The sequence below is a fragment of the Hibiscus syriacus genome, unplaced genomic scaffold, assembly GCF_006381635.1.
Source record: "Hibiscus syriacus cultivar Baekdansim isolate YM2019G1 unplaced genomic scaffold, ASM638163v2 tig00110474_pilon, whole genome shotgun sequence".
Lineage (NCBI taxonomy): Eukaryota > Viridiplantae > Streptophyta > Magnoliopsida > Malvales > Malvaceae > Hibiscus > Hibiscus syriacus.
This window is the reverse complement of record NW_024062753.1, coordinates 300,020-318,763: the sequence shown is the minus strand read 5'-3', so window position 1 is coordinate 318,763 and position 18,744 is coordinate 300,020. Positions and strand designations below refer to the sequence as shown.

The window sequence follows — 18,744 nt, the reverse complement described above, 5'->3', positions numbered from 1 at the left end:
CCCCCCCCAAAAATTTCATATAGACAAAATCAAACGATTAGGAATTATATTATTAAACGTATAAAGTACAAGAGAAGCAATTCAATCATTATCATACATGAAAGATCGATACAAATCTTTTTTTTATAAATCAATCAAATAACATTGAAGCTCATGCATACATTTATAACAAATATAAACTTGCACACATGAATTACCTTCTCCACTAACAATGAATTCAGCATAAATTATAATATAGCCCTTTAGCTTTCAATTCTTTCATATATCAATTATGACTTAATCCCCTTTTTCATCTCAATACTTATATAAACTCTACATTCCAGTCTCTACACTTAAATGGCATATTGTACTTAAAGGCATTAAATAAAATAATCTGATGTCCAATTTAGTCGCTCGATATTAGAATAGTCGGGATTCAATATCTTCAAATATTAGTATCTGAACCAAAAAATATACTATAAAATAAAATTATTGTTATAGCTTGTTTAATTTTGCATTTTATCATATATAGAAGTCCTTTAATCAATATTTAAATAATTATTAATTCTGCCGTTGAAAGATTTAAATAATCAAGATGTAGAATCGAGCATATTTAAGTGTTTAATAATCAAGATGTTGAAATAAATAATATGGAGGCGAATATCTACAAACAGCTATGGAAACTGCAGTGTCCCCCTAAGGTCCGTATACTAGTATGGAAGTGTGTACGTAACTATGTTCCTACTTTTCATAACTTGAGTATTAAACGAATTACGAACGATTCAAGTTGCCCCCGTTGCAAGGCTCCAATGGAAAATATTACTCATGTTGCTAGGGACTGTCTTTTTGCTAAATAGGTTTGGAACACTTTAAAAGTTAAATGGCCTACAGAAGTTTCTAATGTAGATTCCGTGGAGTGGCCCTCTTGGCTATTTCAGCATAGCAATCGGTCTCATAAGGTAATTGTAGCAACTGCAATATGGTGTTTATGGCATGCTCGCATTTTAATCTATGAAAATAAATTGCTAAGGGTGGAAGCTACTGTTACCTCCATCAGGACCTTGGGAAAGAATTTGAAAGCATAGTCTTGGCTCGTGCTTCTTCTATAACCCCTCCTCCGGCTGCTTGGTTTCCTCCACCTACCAATCTAGCAAAGATTAATGTTGACGCTGGATACTCTTCGACATTGAAGAAAGCAACTTCCGGTGTAATTATTAGAGATGAATTTGGTAACGTTTTGGGCTCCTGTCTCCAAATTTAAAGCTTGCTATCTTCAATTTTCATGGCAGAAACAGTTGCAGCTCTAAATGGTCTTCAATTTGCAGAAGATTTGGGGCTCTCTAGAGTTATTTTGGAAAGTGATTCGAAGTCCATCATCATCAAGCTTCATTACGGTGTCGACGATTCATCGGTCATTCGCAGCACAATTTGGGACATCCACTGCTTTTTCAAGACGTTCACGGAGTGCCATGAATTGGCAAAAGAGGGTCTGTCTTCACCCGAGGATCTTTTTGGGTGGAGGAAGTTCCACAAATCGCACGGTTGATGATTATCGTCGTTTCTCCGATCCACCTTACCCGATGATCGTGTTGTTGTCTATTTTTGGGGTTTCCTTTCTATCTCCCTCTCGAGGCTCCCCTTGTTTTCCTTCTCCGAGCTTGCTCTCTACATTTCATCTCTGAATGCTTAGGAGATCTGCCGTTTGGATAATTTGTGCGTTGTTTGCGTGTTTTTTTTCCTGTTGTTTTTTCAGTTATTTTAACTTTACTCTTTTGTAATAACTTCCTCTCAATAAAATCAAACAGCTCTATATTCAAAAAAGAAAGTGTTAAATATCTTTTGGTTTACAAGTGGAAAAGTATTTGAATTGTGTAGAAGTTGTTTTAAAATTATATGTTCTGTAGGGATGTTCAGATTTAATTTAATCCAAAAAAAAAATCGAAAATCGATTTAAAAGATCAATAACCAAAAAAAAATTAAAACTGATTAAGTGAGTTTGATTTTTTTTTTAAATTGATAGGTTCGATTCGATTCGATTTTGGTTTGAAAATTCAAAACCGAACCGAACCGATATCTATTACTATAAGTGTTTTCATATTGCTTGACTCTTGAATATATATAATATAGGTCCCTAAAGTTGTAACCAGATTATTAAAAATACAAGAGATTATTTTACCTATTGTTATGCCGATTTACAAATTCTAAATGTAAGGATTTTAAAGGATTGTGTTTTTTCCTTCACATTGTTTGTTCATCAAGAATTCCCAGTTTCTAAGGGAAATTAACCCCTGACTTAAAGCATCACCTTAAGAATTCAAAGCTTTCGACAAAACAGACAGCATGAACTCAATTACTAGATTGAGAATAACAAAACAATACATGTGCGCAAGTCCTCGTGATTAAGTTGATATTGTTCCTTTTATGTTCATCAACGGTGTTTATTCGATCTATGTTAGCTTAGGATGTGAAATGGTGAAACTGTTTGACCCCTTAGACAGTGTTGTTGCTTTGAATTATTTTGAAAAATTAGAATTCAAAAACTGCACAAATTCAAACCGAATCAAATCGTATTTAATTGTATCGGATCGAATTTTTTTAAAAACATCCAAATCGATTTAAACCGCAAACATTTATACTTTTGGATCGGATGATTTTTTTAACCAAAAACGATCCAAACATACCGCGAACACCCCTAAAAGTAAGTATTGATTCTTTGTACTAATTATCCATGCCGCAATCAAACCAACCAAAATCGTCAGGTTCTCCCGAATAACTAATCAACATATTCAGGTCGATTCATTAGTTAAATTCAAATTCAAATTAATCTACGATCATAGTAATTTTCTCTATACATAAATATAATATATTATATATAAGGGTTAGAAGTAAATCAATCAAACCATATGATTCGTGCAAAATCTAAAAAAATATTTATTTTATCTTTTATTTATAATTTTTTACGTAAAATCTTAATATTCGATCTTTTATTTTACGATCGTTTCTAAAGTCATTATACACATATATTACCCTATAGTAGCTCCAAGTCTCCTGGCGTAATGGAGCAGTGAAAGATAAGGGACGATCACTGCTAAAAGGCACCCTTGCAGTGGATAAGTAAAGAGTTCCAGGCTGCCACCCAGTTATTGTTGAGAGGTTTAACGAAAGCATTCTAATTAAATGAGGTTAATTTCACCTGACATCCTCAAACTATGCTCATAGTTTAAATTGGTCCCAAACTTCAATGCGTTCTAATTAAATCATCAATATATGATGATTAAAAAAATTAAATATTGTATATTCTCAAATAAAAAATTAGTACATTAACTTACTTTTGTAAATATAAAATATATTATAAAAAATTAAATATTGTATATCCTCAAATAAAAAATTAGTACATTAACTTACTTTTGTAAATATAAAATATATTATTAAATTTTAAAATAATAAAAAGAAATCCATGACATATTTAATTCTATCATATATGGATTGAACTTAATTTTTCAATCTTCATAAAATAAAAATATTAAACTTATAATTAAACTTATTTAAAAAATAATAATAAACACAAAAAATCATTAATTAATTCATCAATAAAGAAGGTATCTTGCTTCCATACAAAGGTCACCATAGATAATATAAAATGGAAGTCCAAACCCACATATGTATAAACTAAAAATAATAATAATGCCTTCAAATTCTTAATTGACATAAGCATATGCTACCCAAAATACAAGTATTGTTCAACTAATTTAATTCATGATAAATGTCTAAATATATATTATCTGTCTAAAACCAAAAAAAAAAATCCCTATCTTCTTGTCGGCTCCTTTTTTCCTAGCATCTTCAATGTATAAGTTTGACAAAATTTAGGCCCCTTTCATTTTCTCGAAAACGCGTTTAGTTTTAGGTGTAACGACTACCAAGCATAAGGCGGTGTACAAGTCAACCTGAACACACAAATGAAAAGTAACCACGTGTTAGATGTTTGACAAATTTGGGATAAAAAATCTACATTAAGTATTTCAAGCATAACAAGAAAATGAAAAACAATAGTCATTTAAGATTTAAATACTTATTTTTATGTAAGATTTAAAATATTTGTAATTTTTTTTAAAAATAATAGTTAAATAAAATATTTAAAAGTATCATTTAAATTAAAATTCAATCGGTTGAGTTTGTTTACGTTTGGGTTAGTAACGGTCTATGTGGCTGCCCTTATTCAAAGGTGCGTGCTGTTTCTTAACTTGGAAGTTTTTAGTGCTTTCGGTGCGTTGTGTATTATGGACATTGAAACGTCAAAGTAAATTTAAATATGTTTTCTTTCGCCTTTTCCATGTGCCTAAATGCAAGCAAGCGCAAAGATGCATTTTACAAAGGCTTATTACTTTATCTACGTTGAAATCCATTATGCTTTCAAAGGATTTTTATGAATATAAGGTGTTTTTCCTAATTCCATTTTAAATAAAATATATATTTTTTAAGATAATTATCTGATATTACAACAAATAATTTTTCAATTTCATACAATTTACCGTAAGCCTTTGATTTATAAATAAATCAATTTTAAACACGTCGAATTAAATATTTTATCATTAATGTATTAAATAAATATTTATCATCTACTTTTATTTTAGATATTTGTTTAATAATATGCCGGTTGGTTGATTTGGTTTTGATAATTTACCATAAAGATAAAAAAAATTAATTAAGATTAGATTTATTTTGTACTTATAATTTCATTAATCAATCTCTTAGATAAATGATGATGCTAACTTTCCCTAGTAATACTCTTAAGTAAATGACTATCTTACCTCTCTTTGCGCTTTTCCAGAAATCTCTGCAGCGACTTTCTTCTAGCAATTGGCAAATCTGCATAAAAATATCCACAAATAGATGAAGTCTTTTGTATACGAATTTGGTAACTTTCCCTAGTCATGTACATATACTGTATAATACATATTACTAAAATAAAGGCTGAAAATGGAAGGAAAAAGTTAAAAACAGGAACTGACCACCATTACGAGTTTCGAGAAGGTTTTGTTGATCGTTAGAAGGATTTGCAACTTTTGATGAATCTGTCGATTCAACATTTTTTAAGCTTCCTACAACCGCGAGTTTGAAAATACTCTCCGCCTATTCAAAATTGAATAGATCACAATTTTCAATGCATTGATTTTCAAAAACAAATCTATGGATATTATATTTAGATAAATGATTAAACCAAACCTTGTCTCGAGGTACATTGAACACGGAAACCGTTCCGTTGTAGAAAATCGTCAACGGAGCTGTTTCACGACCGTCCTCAGAAAAACTAGGCCTGAAAAATGAATAAAACGTTAACGTCTTTCACGCTGATTATTTTAATCCAAGTTTATTAGCGATGAAACTGCAGAAAAGTCGATTTACCTTAAGGCGGGATTCAGAATAGGTAAAGAAGGAATCGGGCTACGATCTTCTTTTGGACTCGAAGGCACCGAAAAGGACTTTCTCCAGTCAACCGGACTCCGGTTCATCGAGCCGTACGAAATCACAGACTTAATCAGCTCAGGATTCATCTTCGAAATGGCTCCTTGAATGCCTGTTAACATTAATCACCATCGTTTTTCACTTTAAACACACTCATTCACTAAAAATAAAGGGAAAAACTAAAAATGATGGAAGAAAAAAAACTTACCTCGGAAGCTCCGACGGCGATCGAGGAATTTCTGGAACTGAGATTTGCAGGAGTTAGCCTTCTCCATTCCGAAGAAATCAAGCTCAACGGTAGCTCTCGACATTTTTGTATAAATTTTCTCGAGTAAACTTTCTTTTCCTTTTTGGATTCGGTTTGTTTGGGAGAAGAGGGGGGAAAATTGAAGAGTATATAAAATGGAGGCGAGGGAAAATGAAAATTGCATTACACGAGATGCATGAGAAAGTATTAAAGGAGGATTCGCTGTAATTAATAATAATAATTTATTAAATAAATAAAGATTTTATTTTATTTATTTAATATTTTTTTTGAATATAAAGCGTATATATAACGTACACTTCTTCCACGTGGAGTTTGTCTGACCGTAACACTGTATTTGAGTCTTTTTAATTTGCTTTTCTTCTGGGTTAATTGTCTTTTACATCTCTAAACTTCAAGACATTCTAATTAAGTCCTTCAAATATAATTATTGTATCAATCTGATCCTTATTTCAGTCTAGCCATCAGTTCAAGACATTACATGTTATATTGGATCTAACATGAATTGTATGTAAATCATGCACTTCAAAATTTTAAATATATTTGTATCAATCACATCAATAAGAATATGGTACATTATTAGAAAAGATACAATCTCTTAATCTGAATTGTATTTTTTAACGTGTTGGATCTAAATTATCATTATCATAAATAAATATTATTTAAATTTTAACCCTTATGTATTAAATTTGCTTTACGCAAAATACCAATCGGTATTGGAACACCCAAGCTCATGTCTGTGGAGACTAAATGATCTAATTGATACATGTTAATATTGTGGGATTCTTTTGGAAAATATATAACCTTGCCAACAAGACTTATCATTCAAAGTAGGACTTGAAAAAATATGCAGTATCTTGTTGGACTGTTTTGATATTTCTTTACTTTGGCAAATTCTCCTATTTGGAAATTTTACAATTTCAACTTGAAAACCCAAAACATTTTACATGTGATATTAATTAGTATTCTGGATTTTAATCTTGGATGAAATAATTATATTTATGGAAAGACAATAGACTATTTACTGCACGTCACATGTGTAATCCCTTTACTCTCTTTTTTTTGAAGGTAGATGCTTATTATTGTGAAGGAAAATAAGCAGGACATTGATAATAGCTTCGATAAAAAATTTCTCTAATTCTAACATAAAGAAAAATAAGACGCCTTCTTAATATCATTATAATAATGTGCCTTAACTTCTCTTGATTAAATGGCACAATCCTATCTTGGGCCCTTCTTAAATACTATAAATTTAATTTGGACATAATGAAAATATACTTAAGATTTGACAAACGATAATTTTTAAAAATGAAAATTTTAGTAAAAGTCATATTTTTTAAACTTAACCCCAATGAGAGTGTTACATTAAATTTCATCGAATTGTAACAAATTGATCATTAGATTTAACGAAATTAATTAGTATTTTATAAAGTACAATTACAATTTATAATAACTTAACAAATCTAATGATCAATTTATAACTTCAAAAGTTTTAATGGCCAAACAAATTATTTTAATATAATTTAATTATAATTTTTTACACTTTATCCATCATTAACAAATCAAAATAGTTATAATTTATAATATATATTGTTAATTTAATATTAGAATGGTTGCACGAAGGAACCTCAATGGTAAATGAACAGAGGCGGGGTTGGGACATGTACAATTTGAGTGACGGAACATGGCCCCAAAAAAATTAGATTTATTACAATAAAAATCTCATTTTTTGGGTGTCTAACTCAACTTTACGAGAGATGAGTTCATCTTCATGATCTCCCTATCCCACACCGTTATGATTTGAGTTAGTAATATCACCAATCTCCCTATATATACTGCATTCAAACTTTGCAATTTTTACTAAGGGCCTCTTTTTAAGAATTTGCACAGGACCTCAAACGTCATAACTCCGACCCTGTAAATGAATTATTATTATTCCTTGAGATATCTAGTTCGAACACATTGAATGTCAGGAGCGTGAGCATTCAATGTCAATTAGTTTAGAGTTGTCTTTAAACATATATTATTTTGTACTTACACGAATTAATAAAAAAAGGATAAATAGAATTGCCAAACTAATGGGTTGTTAGGAAATTAGGGTGTAAAGATCATGCACAGTCCGATTAGGTTCACTGTTTCTAGACAAAGCGCCAAGTCAGTGCAGAGCTAGCTATCGTTGAATGTGTATTTACATAAACTTTTTGAAAGTATTACAAGTATAATTCCAAACAATATAATTTAAATAACTACAATAAAATTTATAATAAAAAACATATAAATTTTATCAAATAAAATTAGGCAAGACTCACATATAATTAAATTTATCAAGATATCAACTTTAACATTAAATCAGCTCGTTAGTGGTACAAGTTATGATACGTTGATCATTTGTAGTATTTATCACGTGTCCTCAAATCATGACTTTCATTCTAAATTGCTCTCTAAACTTTTAAATATTTTAATTTTATCCTCAAATTATGACCATTGTTTTTAATTAGTCCTCAAACTATTCTCTTCATTCTAATCGCATCCTATGTTAAAAAAATCACTAGGGAAAGCTATATTGTTATATGTTTGAAGAAAAATAATTTTTAAGTTAAAATATGGTTGAAACTAATTATATATCTGGATAAATTTGAGGGTGCAACTGGAATATTCAAAAGTTTGAGGATCAATTTAGAAGTAGTATCATAGTTTTGGGATGAAATAGGAATATTTAGAAGTTTAAAAATTAATTTAAAATAAAAGTCATAATTTAGAGATAAAATTAAAATAATCAAAAGTATAAGGATCAATTGAAATGAGAATAATAATTTAAAGTAGAGGTGATCATAACTCGAGTCGAAAAATCGAGTTTTCGACTTTAATTGACTTTGAGTTGTAATGTCATAAACTCTACTCGACTAAAAAAAATTCAAGTTCAAGTCGAGTTATAAAATACAACTCGAATAGTAGTTTGAATAACTCGAAACTTTTAGTAATTGGTTGATTAGTTTTCAAGTTTGAGTCGAGCCCCTCGACTTTGTATGATATATTACATATGAAAAATATTTGAAGAAATATAGTATGTATATATCGCATATGGTTATAAAAAATCATTCAAATTAGAATTAAATAATATCATAATATTAAAAATATATACAATTAAATTTAAATTTAAACTCAAAAATTCGACTCGACTCGAATTTTATAAACTCGACTCAGCTCAGAAAAATTTCAAATAAAGTTTGAGTTATAAAATAGGACTCGTCAACTCGAATAATTCAAGATTTGTTGACTTGATTCGATCGAGCGTTCATCCATAATTTAAAAACTTGTGATATAATTGAATTAACTCGATTTATAATTATTTTTATTACATAAATATAAATCCTTGATTATGGCGTGAACGCAATAAAAGGAATATCCCAAGAATTAGGTGGGTAAATTTATTGAAAGTGGAAAACCCCTCTTTAAGGTCCTAAGTGGAATGTTTCCCCTGACGGCAAAACAGTCTTGCCTTAATAATTGACTAATGTATCTGTAATTAAATTTCAGGATAAAGTCCATAAATTTAACAATTTCTTCAACTTTATCCCCCTTTATTTGAATCTGTATTCATTCTTCAGCTTTATAATTTTTCACATTTTGCTTGACATAAAACTCTGAGATTGCATTATATTACAGGGTATAATGTTTTCGTGACGTCGACAAAACAGTCCTACTACTTAATAATTGATTAATATTTAATACATCAAATTAAATGGTATGATAAAATAATATTTAATCCATAAATTTTATATTTTATAATTTTATAATATCACATCATTAAATGATGAGAATTTTAAATTTAAGGATTGAGTGTAGCTAAAATATTTAGGAATTAAATTAAAAGTTGTCGAATTTAAGGGCTAAAAGTTAGTTTATCCCTTACAAATATTAAATAAAGCTGCATTTAAACAGCGTGAGTGCAAGAGACGTGGTTTGGTGGAGTAATGTCCATTATGTTGGGTGTCGTGATCTGCCTTGCCCTAAACCTCACGCAATATACGGTGCGTAATCTCCACATGATTGGATTATTCCTCTAAATTCCAAGATTTTGTATGGTACATGAAAATATTTAGGTTAAATTTTATTAATAGTTATTAAGGTATTTTACTTTGATTATAGAATTTTAATTTTTCTTATCACAATCACTAAACGTTTAATTCGTTTCAATCACTACATTATCGTTAGATGTCTTAAGAATTGTTAATGTTACATATTAAAGTAACCTTCATAAAATTATATATATATAATTGACAAACATTACAATGGTTAATTTTTCGATAAATGAAGCGGTTGACGATTAATTCTAACGATGAGAAAACTTCACTTGGTTAAAAGTTTAATATAGATATATTCCAAGTTGATCTAACAGTAAACAAGGGTCGATTGAAAAAATTTCAACTTTTAATTTTGATTAGATTGTTACCTCCTTTCATTGTTGTTTATATCATCGTTAGGTGACTTCTTTGAACAACAAAATCATTGAACTACTCCTCTTCTTATTCTCGTCATTTCCTTTAGTTTAAACTTGTAAAAATATAGCTTTCTCTATCAAAAATCAAAACAAAAATTTGTATATGACACTACCAACAGTTGGGTCATTTTGAAACAGAACTATGTTAATCTTATGATCAAATAAAATCCTTCAATCATTAAGATTGATTGATAGCTTCTTCGTTCATTGAAAACTCAACCTTTACTATAACTATCAACTTGGAAAATTAAAGTTTTGAGGAGAATAAAATTTTAATGTCACATGTCAACACTTTTTAATGAACGATATAGTAAAAACAAATTAAAATTTTAATCATTGTAATGTAAGTTTTAAAAGTTCAATGAACTATTAGTGTAATTTACCATAACATTTAAAGCTAAAATCAAAATTTATACAAATATAATTTTAATTAGGGTAAACGTTTAGTATCTCAATTATTATTTTATTACGTTTAGTCATTAACTATTGTTTTTTTTAAATATACCTAACGTTACATTTTGGTCACTCCTCATTAAAAAATTAACAGAACTACATACGTGATATTCTTTTAGATGTCTTTTAATGATGTTGTGGCATTACGTTAGGGTGACATGTTAACATAGTCGTTAATTTTTTATTGGTGGGTGAACAAAATGAAACCAAAATGTAACGTTAGGTATGATTTTGAAAAACAAAATAGTCAGGTGATTAAAATGAAATAAAAATGATAGTTAGGGTACTAAACATGTAGTTTACTCTTTTAATTTATGTAAAACACAAACAAGTCTTCTACTAAATACCAGACTTTTGTGCCAAGGATATGCATGGGTCAGGTTTTTGGTCGACCCGACTCGAGAACAAGGGAGTCTCCACCCGAGACCCGACCCGACCAAAACAAGGTTTCACCCAACCCGACCCGAATATATGACTTAGAAACCCGATCGACCCGAAATAATTATAAAAAAATATTTTTATTCAATAAAAACAGTGACTTAATTAGAAAAGAATATTTTAAAAAATATTATTATTCATAAATATATAAGGTAAAATTATATATTTTTTCTGGTCGGGTCAGATAGTTTTCATCCTAAACCTTACCCGAATATCACACTTAAAAAATCTGACCCGAACCCAAAATTTTTAAAAAAAATCCGAACCGATTGGGTCGGAACATGTCGGGCTCAGGTTGAGTGCCCAACCCTAGTCAGAACCACGTGTCTTGTAGACCAAATTTTTCAAAACCATTTTCATTACAACCAACTCCATCATAAACTAATCAAACCTTTTTGCTTCAAACCACGTGTTATATACCTAATTTTTCCTTCAAAAAAGACACTCTTCTTACATATAGAAAATAATAATAATGCATATTTGACCCACGGTTCTATACATGGTAAACTTAACTCGAATCCGATTATTTGAACCGATTTACTTAATCTAATACATGATATTAACCAAAACATTATAATTAAATTTGATCTGATACCCGACCAGAATCATACCCGATCTAAAATTTAGCGAAACTGAAATCAATCAAAATCGAAATTAACCTGAACCGAAACCAAAATTAACCCGAACCAAAAGCAACCTAAACTGAATTTTAACTCGATCCAAAAGCAATCTGAACCAAATTTAACTTGACCCGAAAACAACCCGAACATATTGAAATTAATAAAAGTTATTAAACGAAAAAAGTTATTTTCAATAATAAATTAATTTAAATAAAATTGATAATTTATTAAAAATATTAGATTTATAATATACTAATAGAAAATTTAAGAGGAATATAAAAGTAAAAATCTAATTGTAAGATTGAAAACAGTAATAAATAAAGTTTATTTATCTCGTTATAAAAATATTATATTTATAATAAAAAAATAATAGAAAATAACTAAAACAAAAGAAATAATATTATATTTATAATAAAAATAATATAAAATTTACTTAAATTACGATTAAAACTTAACAAATAAAGTTATGTATTATTTTTTAAATTTTAATAAAAATACTAAATTTATATTTGGAAATAAAAAATTTAATAAAAATTATTTCTTTATTAAATAGTTTTCATTATAAACTTTTCATGCGAGATCAATATAAAAGTTTGATAACAAATTCTAACACGTATTATAAGATCGTATTTATGTCAAATTATCGATTTATCATCTCTAAATGATGGTTTAATTCAAAATATTGAATGATTGAGAATTGAAATTAAACCTAAATAATAAAATTAACAAATAAGAAGACATATTCTTTCAAGTATATATTAATTATTCTATATATACTTGATTTTGATTAGATCATAACCAATTCAACCCGAATTGACCTGATCTAAAGGTTAACCTAAATCGAAAATCAATTGATCCGATATTGACCCGACCTAAAATGTAACTGATATAGTATAAACCAGACCAAAAAATCAACCGATTCAATATTGACCCGACCCGATCAAAAAATCAATCGATCCGAACCGAAAAACAACTGATCCAATAATCACCCGACCAGAAATTGACCATACCTGATCCGATTCACCGTACACGCTCCGAACCAAATCTGATCCAATCTAAACAAAATTAAATCAAATTCAATCTAGAACCGAAATTACCCAATCCAAATTACCTATTTGCCACCTCTACGCAGTTATGACATCAAATAATCAATATCTGAGTTAAAAAAAAAATTGTCGGTTCATACCTATCTGTTAAATGTTTGTCTACTTCGATTTAATGTATGTTACATACTGGGATCAACGATAATGTAAGTGTCCCACTGTTTGTCACATCAAATAGTATATCCAACTTAATAATCTCTCGATTTAAGTAAACTTATAAAGTATTGTCCGTTTTTAGTTAAAACAGGAACAAGATCATGAATGGAAGGCCTATCAGCTGGCAAATATGATACGAGTAGGTGAGTATGGTTTTAATCTCTCTACTTTTCCCAAATTTGGAATTTGATTCATGCAGCGTTTTCTAAAAAGGACTTAGATTTGATAAAATTCACGTGTGTATATATAGACAAAAATGTTTGAATTCAGATTATTCAAGAAAAACATTTATGTAGAGAAAAACGACTTTATCTTCCACTACTAGGATCACTGATTAATGTAGTTTAACACATTAATTTTTGTTATTTTTTTCATATCCAATGAACAATTCCACACGTCCGTTTTATGATTTATCTTCTTCGAACATGTATTTATAAATATATTATATAGTAATGGGGGGAAAACAGAAGAAAACATCTCAATAAAACAAATTTAAAAACACGGAATTGCCCTAAAATCTATTCCCCAACCCAACAGCTTCACTAGGAAAGGAATAAAACTAATAAACACAACACATGGCATACACTCTCCACTCCCCTCTAAAATCCTCCCTCAAACCAAACACTGCTGACATCCATTTCAATGAGAAGAACCGGCCCTTTCGATTCATTTAATTACACAAAGAAGGAATACATTTTTCAAATTCCACACTTTGGGTTCCATTCGTACTTCCATTTTGGTTTTCCATTACCCGTTTGCGTGTGATAATAAATCAAGTACCTCACCTTCACGGAAATCAGATCCTACTGCAAGCTCAAGAGGGGTTTTCCCTTCCTTATTTAATGCACGTGGATCCGCTCCCCTGCATAAAACCATGTAAATCTTCGTAACAATTCCATATACGGTATACACATACAAGCCATATTAAAACACCATGTAAACGGCCATGAAGACAATGCAGATATAACCATCAAGTAGCAAAGATGTAAAGATCACCTGGTAAGTAGTAAATTAGCAAATGCTGCTTTGCCTCGGAGAATACATCGGTCAAGTGGCGTTTGACCTCTAGAATCAGTTGCATTTATATTTGCTCCATATTGTAATAGAAGTTCAAGCATGCCAATGTCTGCAGCTTCACAGGCAAGGTGAAGTAAGGTGCAACCGTCTAAATGTCCGTAACTTGGCCCTCACTGGTTCCCACCAAGTTGATAGAGCTAGCAGAGAAGCTATCAGATGAATCCACTCTCATGTAACTGGAGTTGTTATCGGCATTCTCATGTTCTTGCAATAGCATGGCCTTTGCAAGGGTTAGTGAAGACGAAGGAGATTGTTCATACACAGCATTTATATCTGCTTCAAAATTAACAATACAGCGGTACACAGCCTTCTTGTCATTGGCATGAACACCCTCCCAAATCTGCTGTGCCATGGAATTAGGATGTTGCTTGTCTTTAGGCTTGCGAACAAAAAGCTTTTCCGCATACTGAGATCAAGAGAAAACAGAATTCCTTCAATTGTTTACACTAAACAAATAATTGTTGTCCTTGTGAGCCGTAATAAATTTAAATCAAATTATCCAACCTTCAGAGGAAAGGTACAGTAAAAAAGATTATCTTATGCAACTATCTAAAATAATAAATATGTAAAGATCTGAATACAAGGAAAATGCTTAACCTTTGCATGAATGAACTTCTCCTTTGCAGATATATAATCAGTATGACATGGTTTGCCCGTAAGAAGCAACTGCAGTTTATCAGACTTGTAAAAGCTTCATCACCGGAATAATGAAAGTTAGTAACAAGCAGCAAGAAAAACAAATTTGCTTTTATATTACTGAAAATGTCTTATTTATTTAAAGAAAAACAAAAATCTTTACCCCGTGAGGGAAAGATCGACGTGGAGAGCACTCCTTGACTGCAAAAATTCCTCCCAAACTGAGTTAGCAAAGGTATTGCCCAAAGATTGAAACAAACCTATAACAGAGGGCTCCCATACTTTGGCATCAAGGGTAAGTGACCTAACCTGAAATACGAACCATTTACCATTTTAGAAATAAGAAAATCAAGAGAGAGAGCAATCAATGAATCAAATACTTTAGTTTTAGTGATGCAGGATTCTCACCAAGTGATGAAAAAATAGGTTGATTGTAATCTATTAAATTTACCTTTGATATGTGAACACCAAGATTACGGTGAACACCAGAACATTCAATACAAACAAGAACACCCAGATTCAAAGATGCCCAATCGGGGTCAGAGGCACCACAATCTGCACATTTATCATTCCCGCACACTCTTCGCAGTACATCAATTGGCTTTTCATTTTTCATACAGGACCTTAGATGTTGCGAAGCTTTTGATCGGTGTTCATTATGTGCACTAACAAGATTTCTCTGAGTTATACTCTTCAACAGCAGTATGATCAAAGTCAGAACTTTCAAATGAACTCTCACTGGTGGATCGATGATGACCACTTCCCATGGGACTAGCAGAAAGACACTGAAACATTATTGGAGTATAATTGTCAATATCTCAATATGGACATCAACAAAAAAAAAACTCACGCTAAACCTTTAATTACCCTCTCAGGAGCCTGAGAATTAAGTAATGATGCAATAACTCCAGTTATCTTTTCAATCCAATCCATCTGATCTAGCGCACTCTCTGCCTGTACTGACAAGCACAAACAAGCATTATTGAGGATCAATTTGCCAAATAAAAATCCTCATTCCTACACAGGCCATATTCTGTGTTCACTGATTTGTCAATAGGATGATCCCAGAAACAACATACATATACACACACAATCACACACTAACCCTTACACACAAGTCATACCTGCAAAGTGTAATTCTTTGTTGGAGATATTATCCTAAAACAAAACCTCAAATTTGATTGGTCAGCATCTACTTTAATAGTTGATGTAAGCAGGTTCACTGTGTGACGGGCAACAGATTTTTCATCATGTGCGCCACCATGATGATGAGAAGAAAGCCAACGACCCAATATTCCAGATCCAAGCTCAGAGCTATTTCTCTGACCAGAAAGCTGACTGCCAGACGCCTATCAAAAGACAAAGAACAATTATATGAGCAGAAAACAATCATAAAATAAAGTTCAAGCACCCTAATTATCAACTTTTTTCCAACAGGGGAAAACAGGAAGAGTCTTACAGATGCTTTACTACACTGCTTGCGGTAGTAATACAGCATCCCTCTGCTACCAAGGACAAAAAATCTTCTTTTCCAGTCTCCTCTTAAGTTTGATGAACGTTTTGAGAGATAACCTTGTCGAATAGTTTGAACCTAGAGTACTTTTCATATTTAGATGCAGATTGACAGTTAAATGCAAAAGCATCAATAAGACAATCTCACAAACAGAGCTTGGCCACAACTTAAAAGCTTCTTTAAACCTTTCCCTTTGCAGCAGATTGCATAACTGCCTCTATCATTTTATGTTAACTTCTACCAATTGCTTGTATACCATCTTCATTGGGAGAAGAACCATTAGAAGACCATCTACTCTCTCTGGCAACCTGCCTTTTGTACTCCTGCATTCTTTCATTTAAAGCTGCCTGCTCATAGTTTGATCTTTCCCTTGATTGTCGTGCATAAGTCAAGACCTGCAGGACTTGTATTTCAACAATTAGCACAAAATAAATAGATTATTGAAAGTACATGTAGGTATCGTCAAAAAGAACAAGATACAATTTTTCTTTCTGCTTTGGTTTTCTTCAAAGGCCATACCAAATATAAACCAGACATCTTATAACATGCTATGACTAACCTATCAAATAAACAATATATATTTGGTATATGTTATTATTTCTAGCTTTTGCAGAAATGAATAGGGTAAAGAAAAGAAAGTCAAGTCAGAGAAGTTGTAGAGATATCTGTCCGAGTCTAGAGGTAATTTATATGATAGTTGGTAGCAAACCTGATTGATAGATGGCTCCATTTGATGCAATAATTCATATCCCTACAAATGAACAAAATTTTTAATAAGAAATGCACTAAGTGATAGAAACACGAGGAAGAATTGAGAAGGCCTGTCATATTATCACCTGTTTGAAATAACGGCGATGTGCATCCATAGTCACACTGACTGCTTCTAGAAACTCAAATCTCCTTTTGGCTTCAACATTTGAAAGAGCAGTTACCTGTATTTATAAACCAAAGTACTCCCATTTCATATGTTAAACATTCTGAAATATCAGAAACATCAATTTAGAAAATGATCAGCTAGGAATTAACTCACTAGATTGAAACGAGCTTGCTCAAATGTCGACCTCGCATTATGAAGTTCCTAGAATAGCTCCAACCGTATCAGAACATATAGGAGTTTTCCATCAATATGATAGATGCATAGGTAAGAATGTTAGATACAAGAAATTTTTAGGTAGCCAATAAGAAAATAACAAATTAGCTCTGTTTCAACCTGAGAAAGAAAAGAAAGAGTTCCATAATTTTCAATATCAACAAACTATTTACAATGTTAAAAAAGATCTAAAATGACATGAGATCAGTTCTCAAAAGTTGTTCAGTGCAATTTTTAGGTAGTCAATAAGAAAACAACAAATTAAAAAAGAAACATTTATGACTGGAAATTCTAATAAAAAAAAGGACAGATATCATAATATTCAATATCAACAACTATACAGTGCTTAAAAAAAGGATCTAAAAATGAAATGAGATCAGTTCTCAAAAGTTGTTCATTGCAATTTTTAGGTAGCCAATAAGAAAATAACAAATTAAAAAAGACACAATTATGACTGAAATTTCTAAAAGACTAATCAGTCTTTCAGTTGCTATTCTTGCAGCAGCAGTTGGAAATGTCAAAGATCCAAAATCAGTTATTTTCAGGTCCTCGCTCTCAAAAATTTTATATTCATGCTCAGAAGATACTTCAGGAATTTACCTGGGACCGAAGAATTTCCTTGTGCGTGCCAAATTCTCTCAATGCTATGGTAAACTTGGTCATGACAGGCCCTAAAGAAGTAGAGAAAAAAGGGTTCAATTACTGCTATAGTGCCATAAGAATCAGAATCACACCAGAATAAATCTTCTTGTGATGCCAGGACCGAAGAACAAAGTGGCAAACTAATGACACCAAAGAAATTATTACAACAGGAAGAGCCACCAAAGCAACAATGGTGAAGCCACTGCCACTAAAGACTGCCCAAACAGTTCAAGGTGCATATACATCAACTGACATTTGAGAAATTCCAATAAACAACTTTCACACAAAGATTGGGCGAATACATACCTCCAAAAGCCACACTAATATTGTCATTATGCCCTCCACCAAACATTTCAAGGGCATTTGCAAAAGCAATATCCCCATCATATGATCATATCCTTCCCCAAGTCCTTCACTGCAATCATCAATCACTGCAAATGAATATTTCACAAACTCATGGTTCCAATAACAAGCGGTAGCAACCCCACTCTACTTCCTTCCCTCATCAAAGGAAGAGACCAAAGGGAATTTTTTTTTTTTTTTTAAGAAAATATCTACTCCAGTTGAGAGTTGCAATTAAGTAACTAGTTTTACAGTAATGGAAAGGATATTTGTGAGCACCAGCATCCAAGTAAATGAAAGTGAGGACTTGACACAGATTTCCATCTATTATTTGAGGGTAAAGTACCAAAAATGTTAGTTTTGGTTATAATGCAAGGCTGCATTCAGTTTTTTGTATCAGATGCTTGGTCCACGTGTACGAAGAATGTTGAAAAACATGAGACTTACCTCGAACAAGTTGAAA

General features: G+C 31.1%; 1 protein-coding gene, 1 long non-coding RNA gene and 1 pseudogene across 2 annotated transcripts; all 3 read right to left on the bottom strand.

The window, feature by feature from the left end:
* Nucleotides 1–3,538: 3,538 nt before the first annotated feature.
* On the bottom strand, nt 3,539–8,335 carry LOC120128163. The gene is made up of 4 exons (XR_005516606.1): nt 8,325–8,335; nt 8,115–8,119; nt 7,152–7,163; nt 3,539–3,761 (listed from the first exon to the last, which is right to left on the bottom strand). It is a non-coding gene; the product is annotated as an uncharacterized LOC120128163 (long non-coding RNA).
* On the bottom strand, nt 3,860–5,894 carry LOC120128162 (protein TIFY 9-like). Its single transcript, XM_039145915.1, has 6 exons — nt 5,654–5,894; nt 5,386–5,557; nt 5,206–5,296; nt 4,992–5,112; nt 4,791–4,848; nt 3,860–3,926 (listed from the first exon to the last, which is right to left on the bottom strand). The coding sequence occupies exons 1-6, from the start codon at nt 5,874–5,876 to the stop codon at nt 3,896–3,898; spliced, it is 696 nt and encodes a 231-aa protein (XP_039001846.1). The 5' UTR covers nt 5,877–5,894; the 3' UTR covers nt 3,860–3,895.
* A 5,107-nt stretch (nt 8,336–13,442) lies between the features above and the next one.
* Nucleotides 13,443–18,323, bottom strand: LOC120128161 (annotated as a pseudogene).
* Nucleotides 18,324–18,744: the final 421 nt, after the last annotated feature.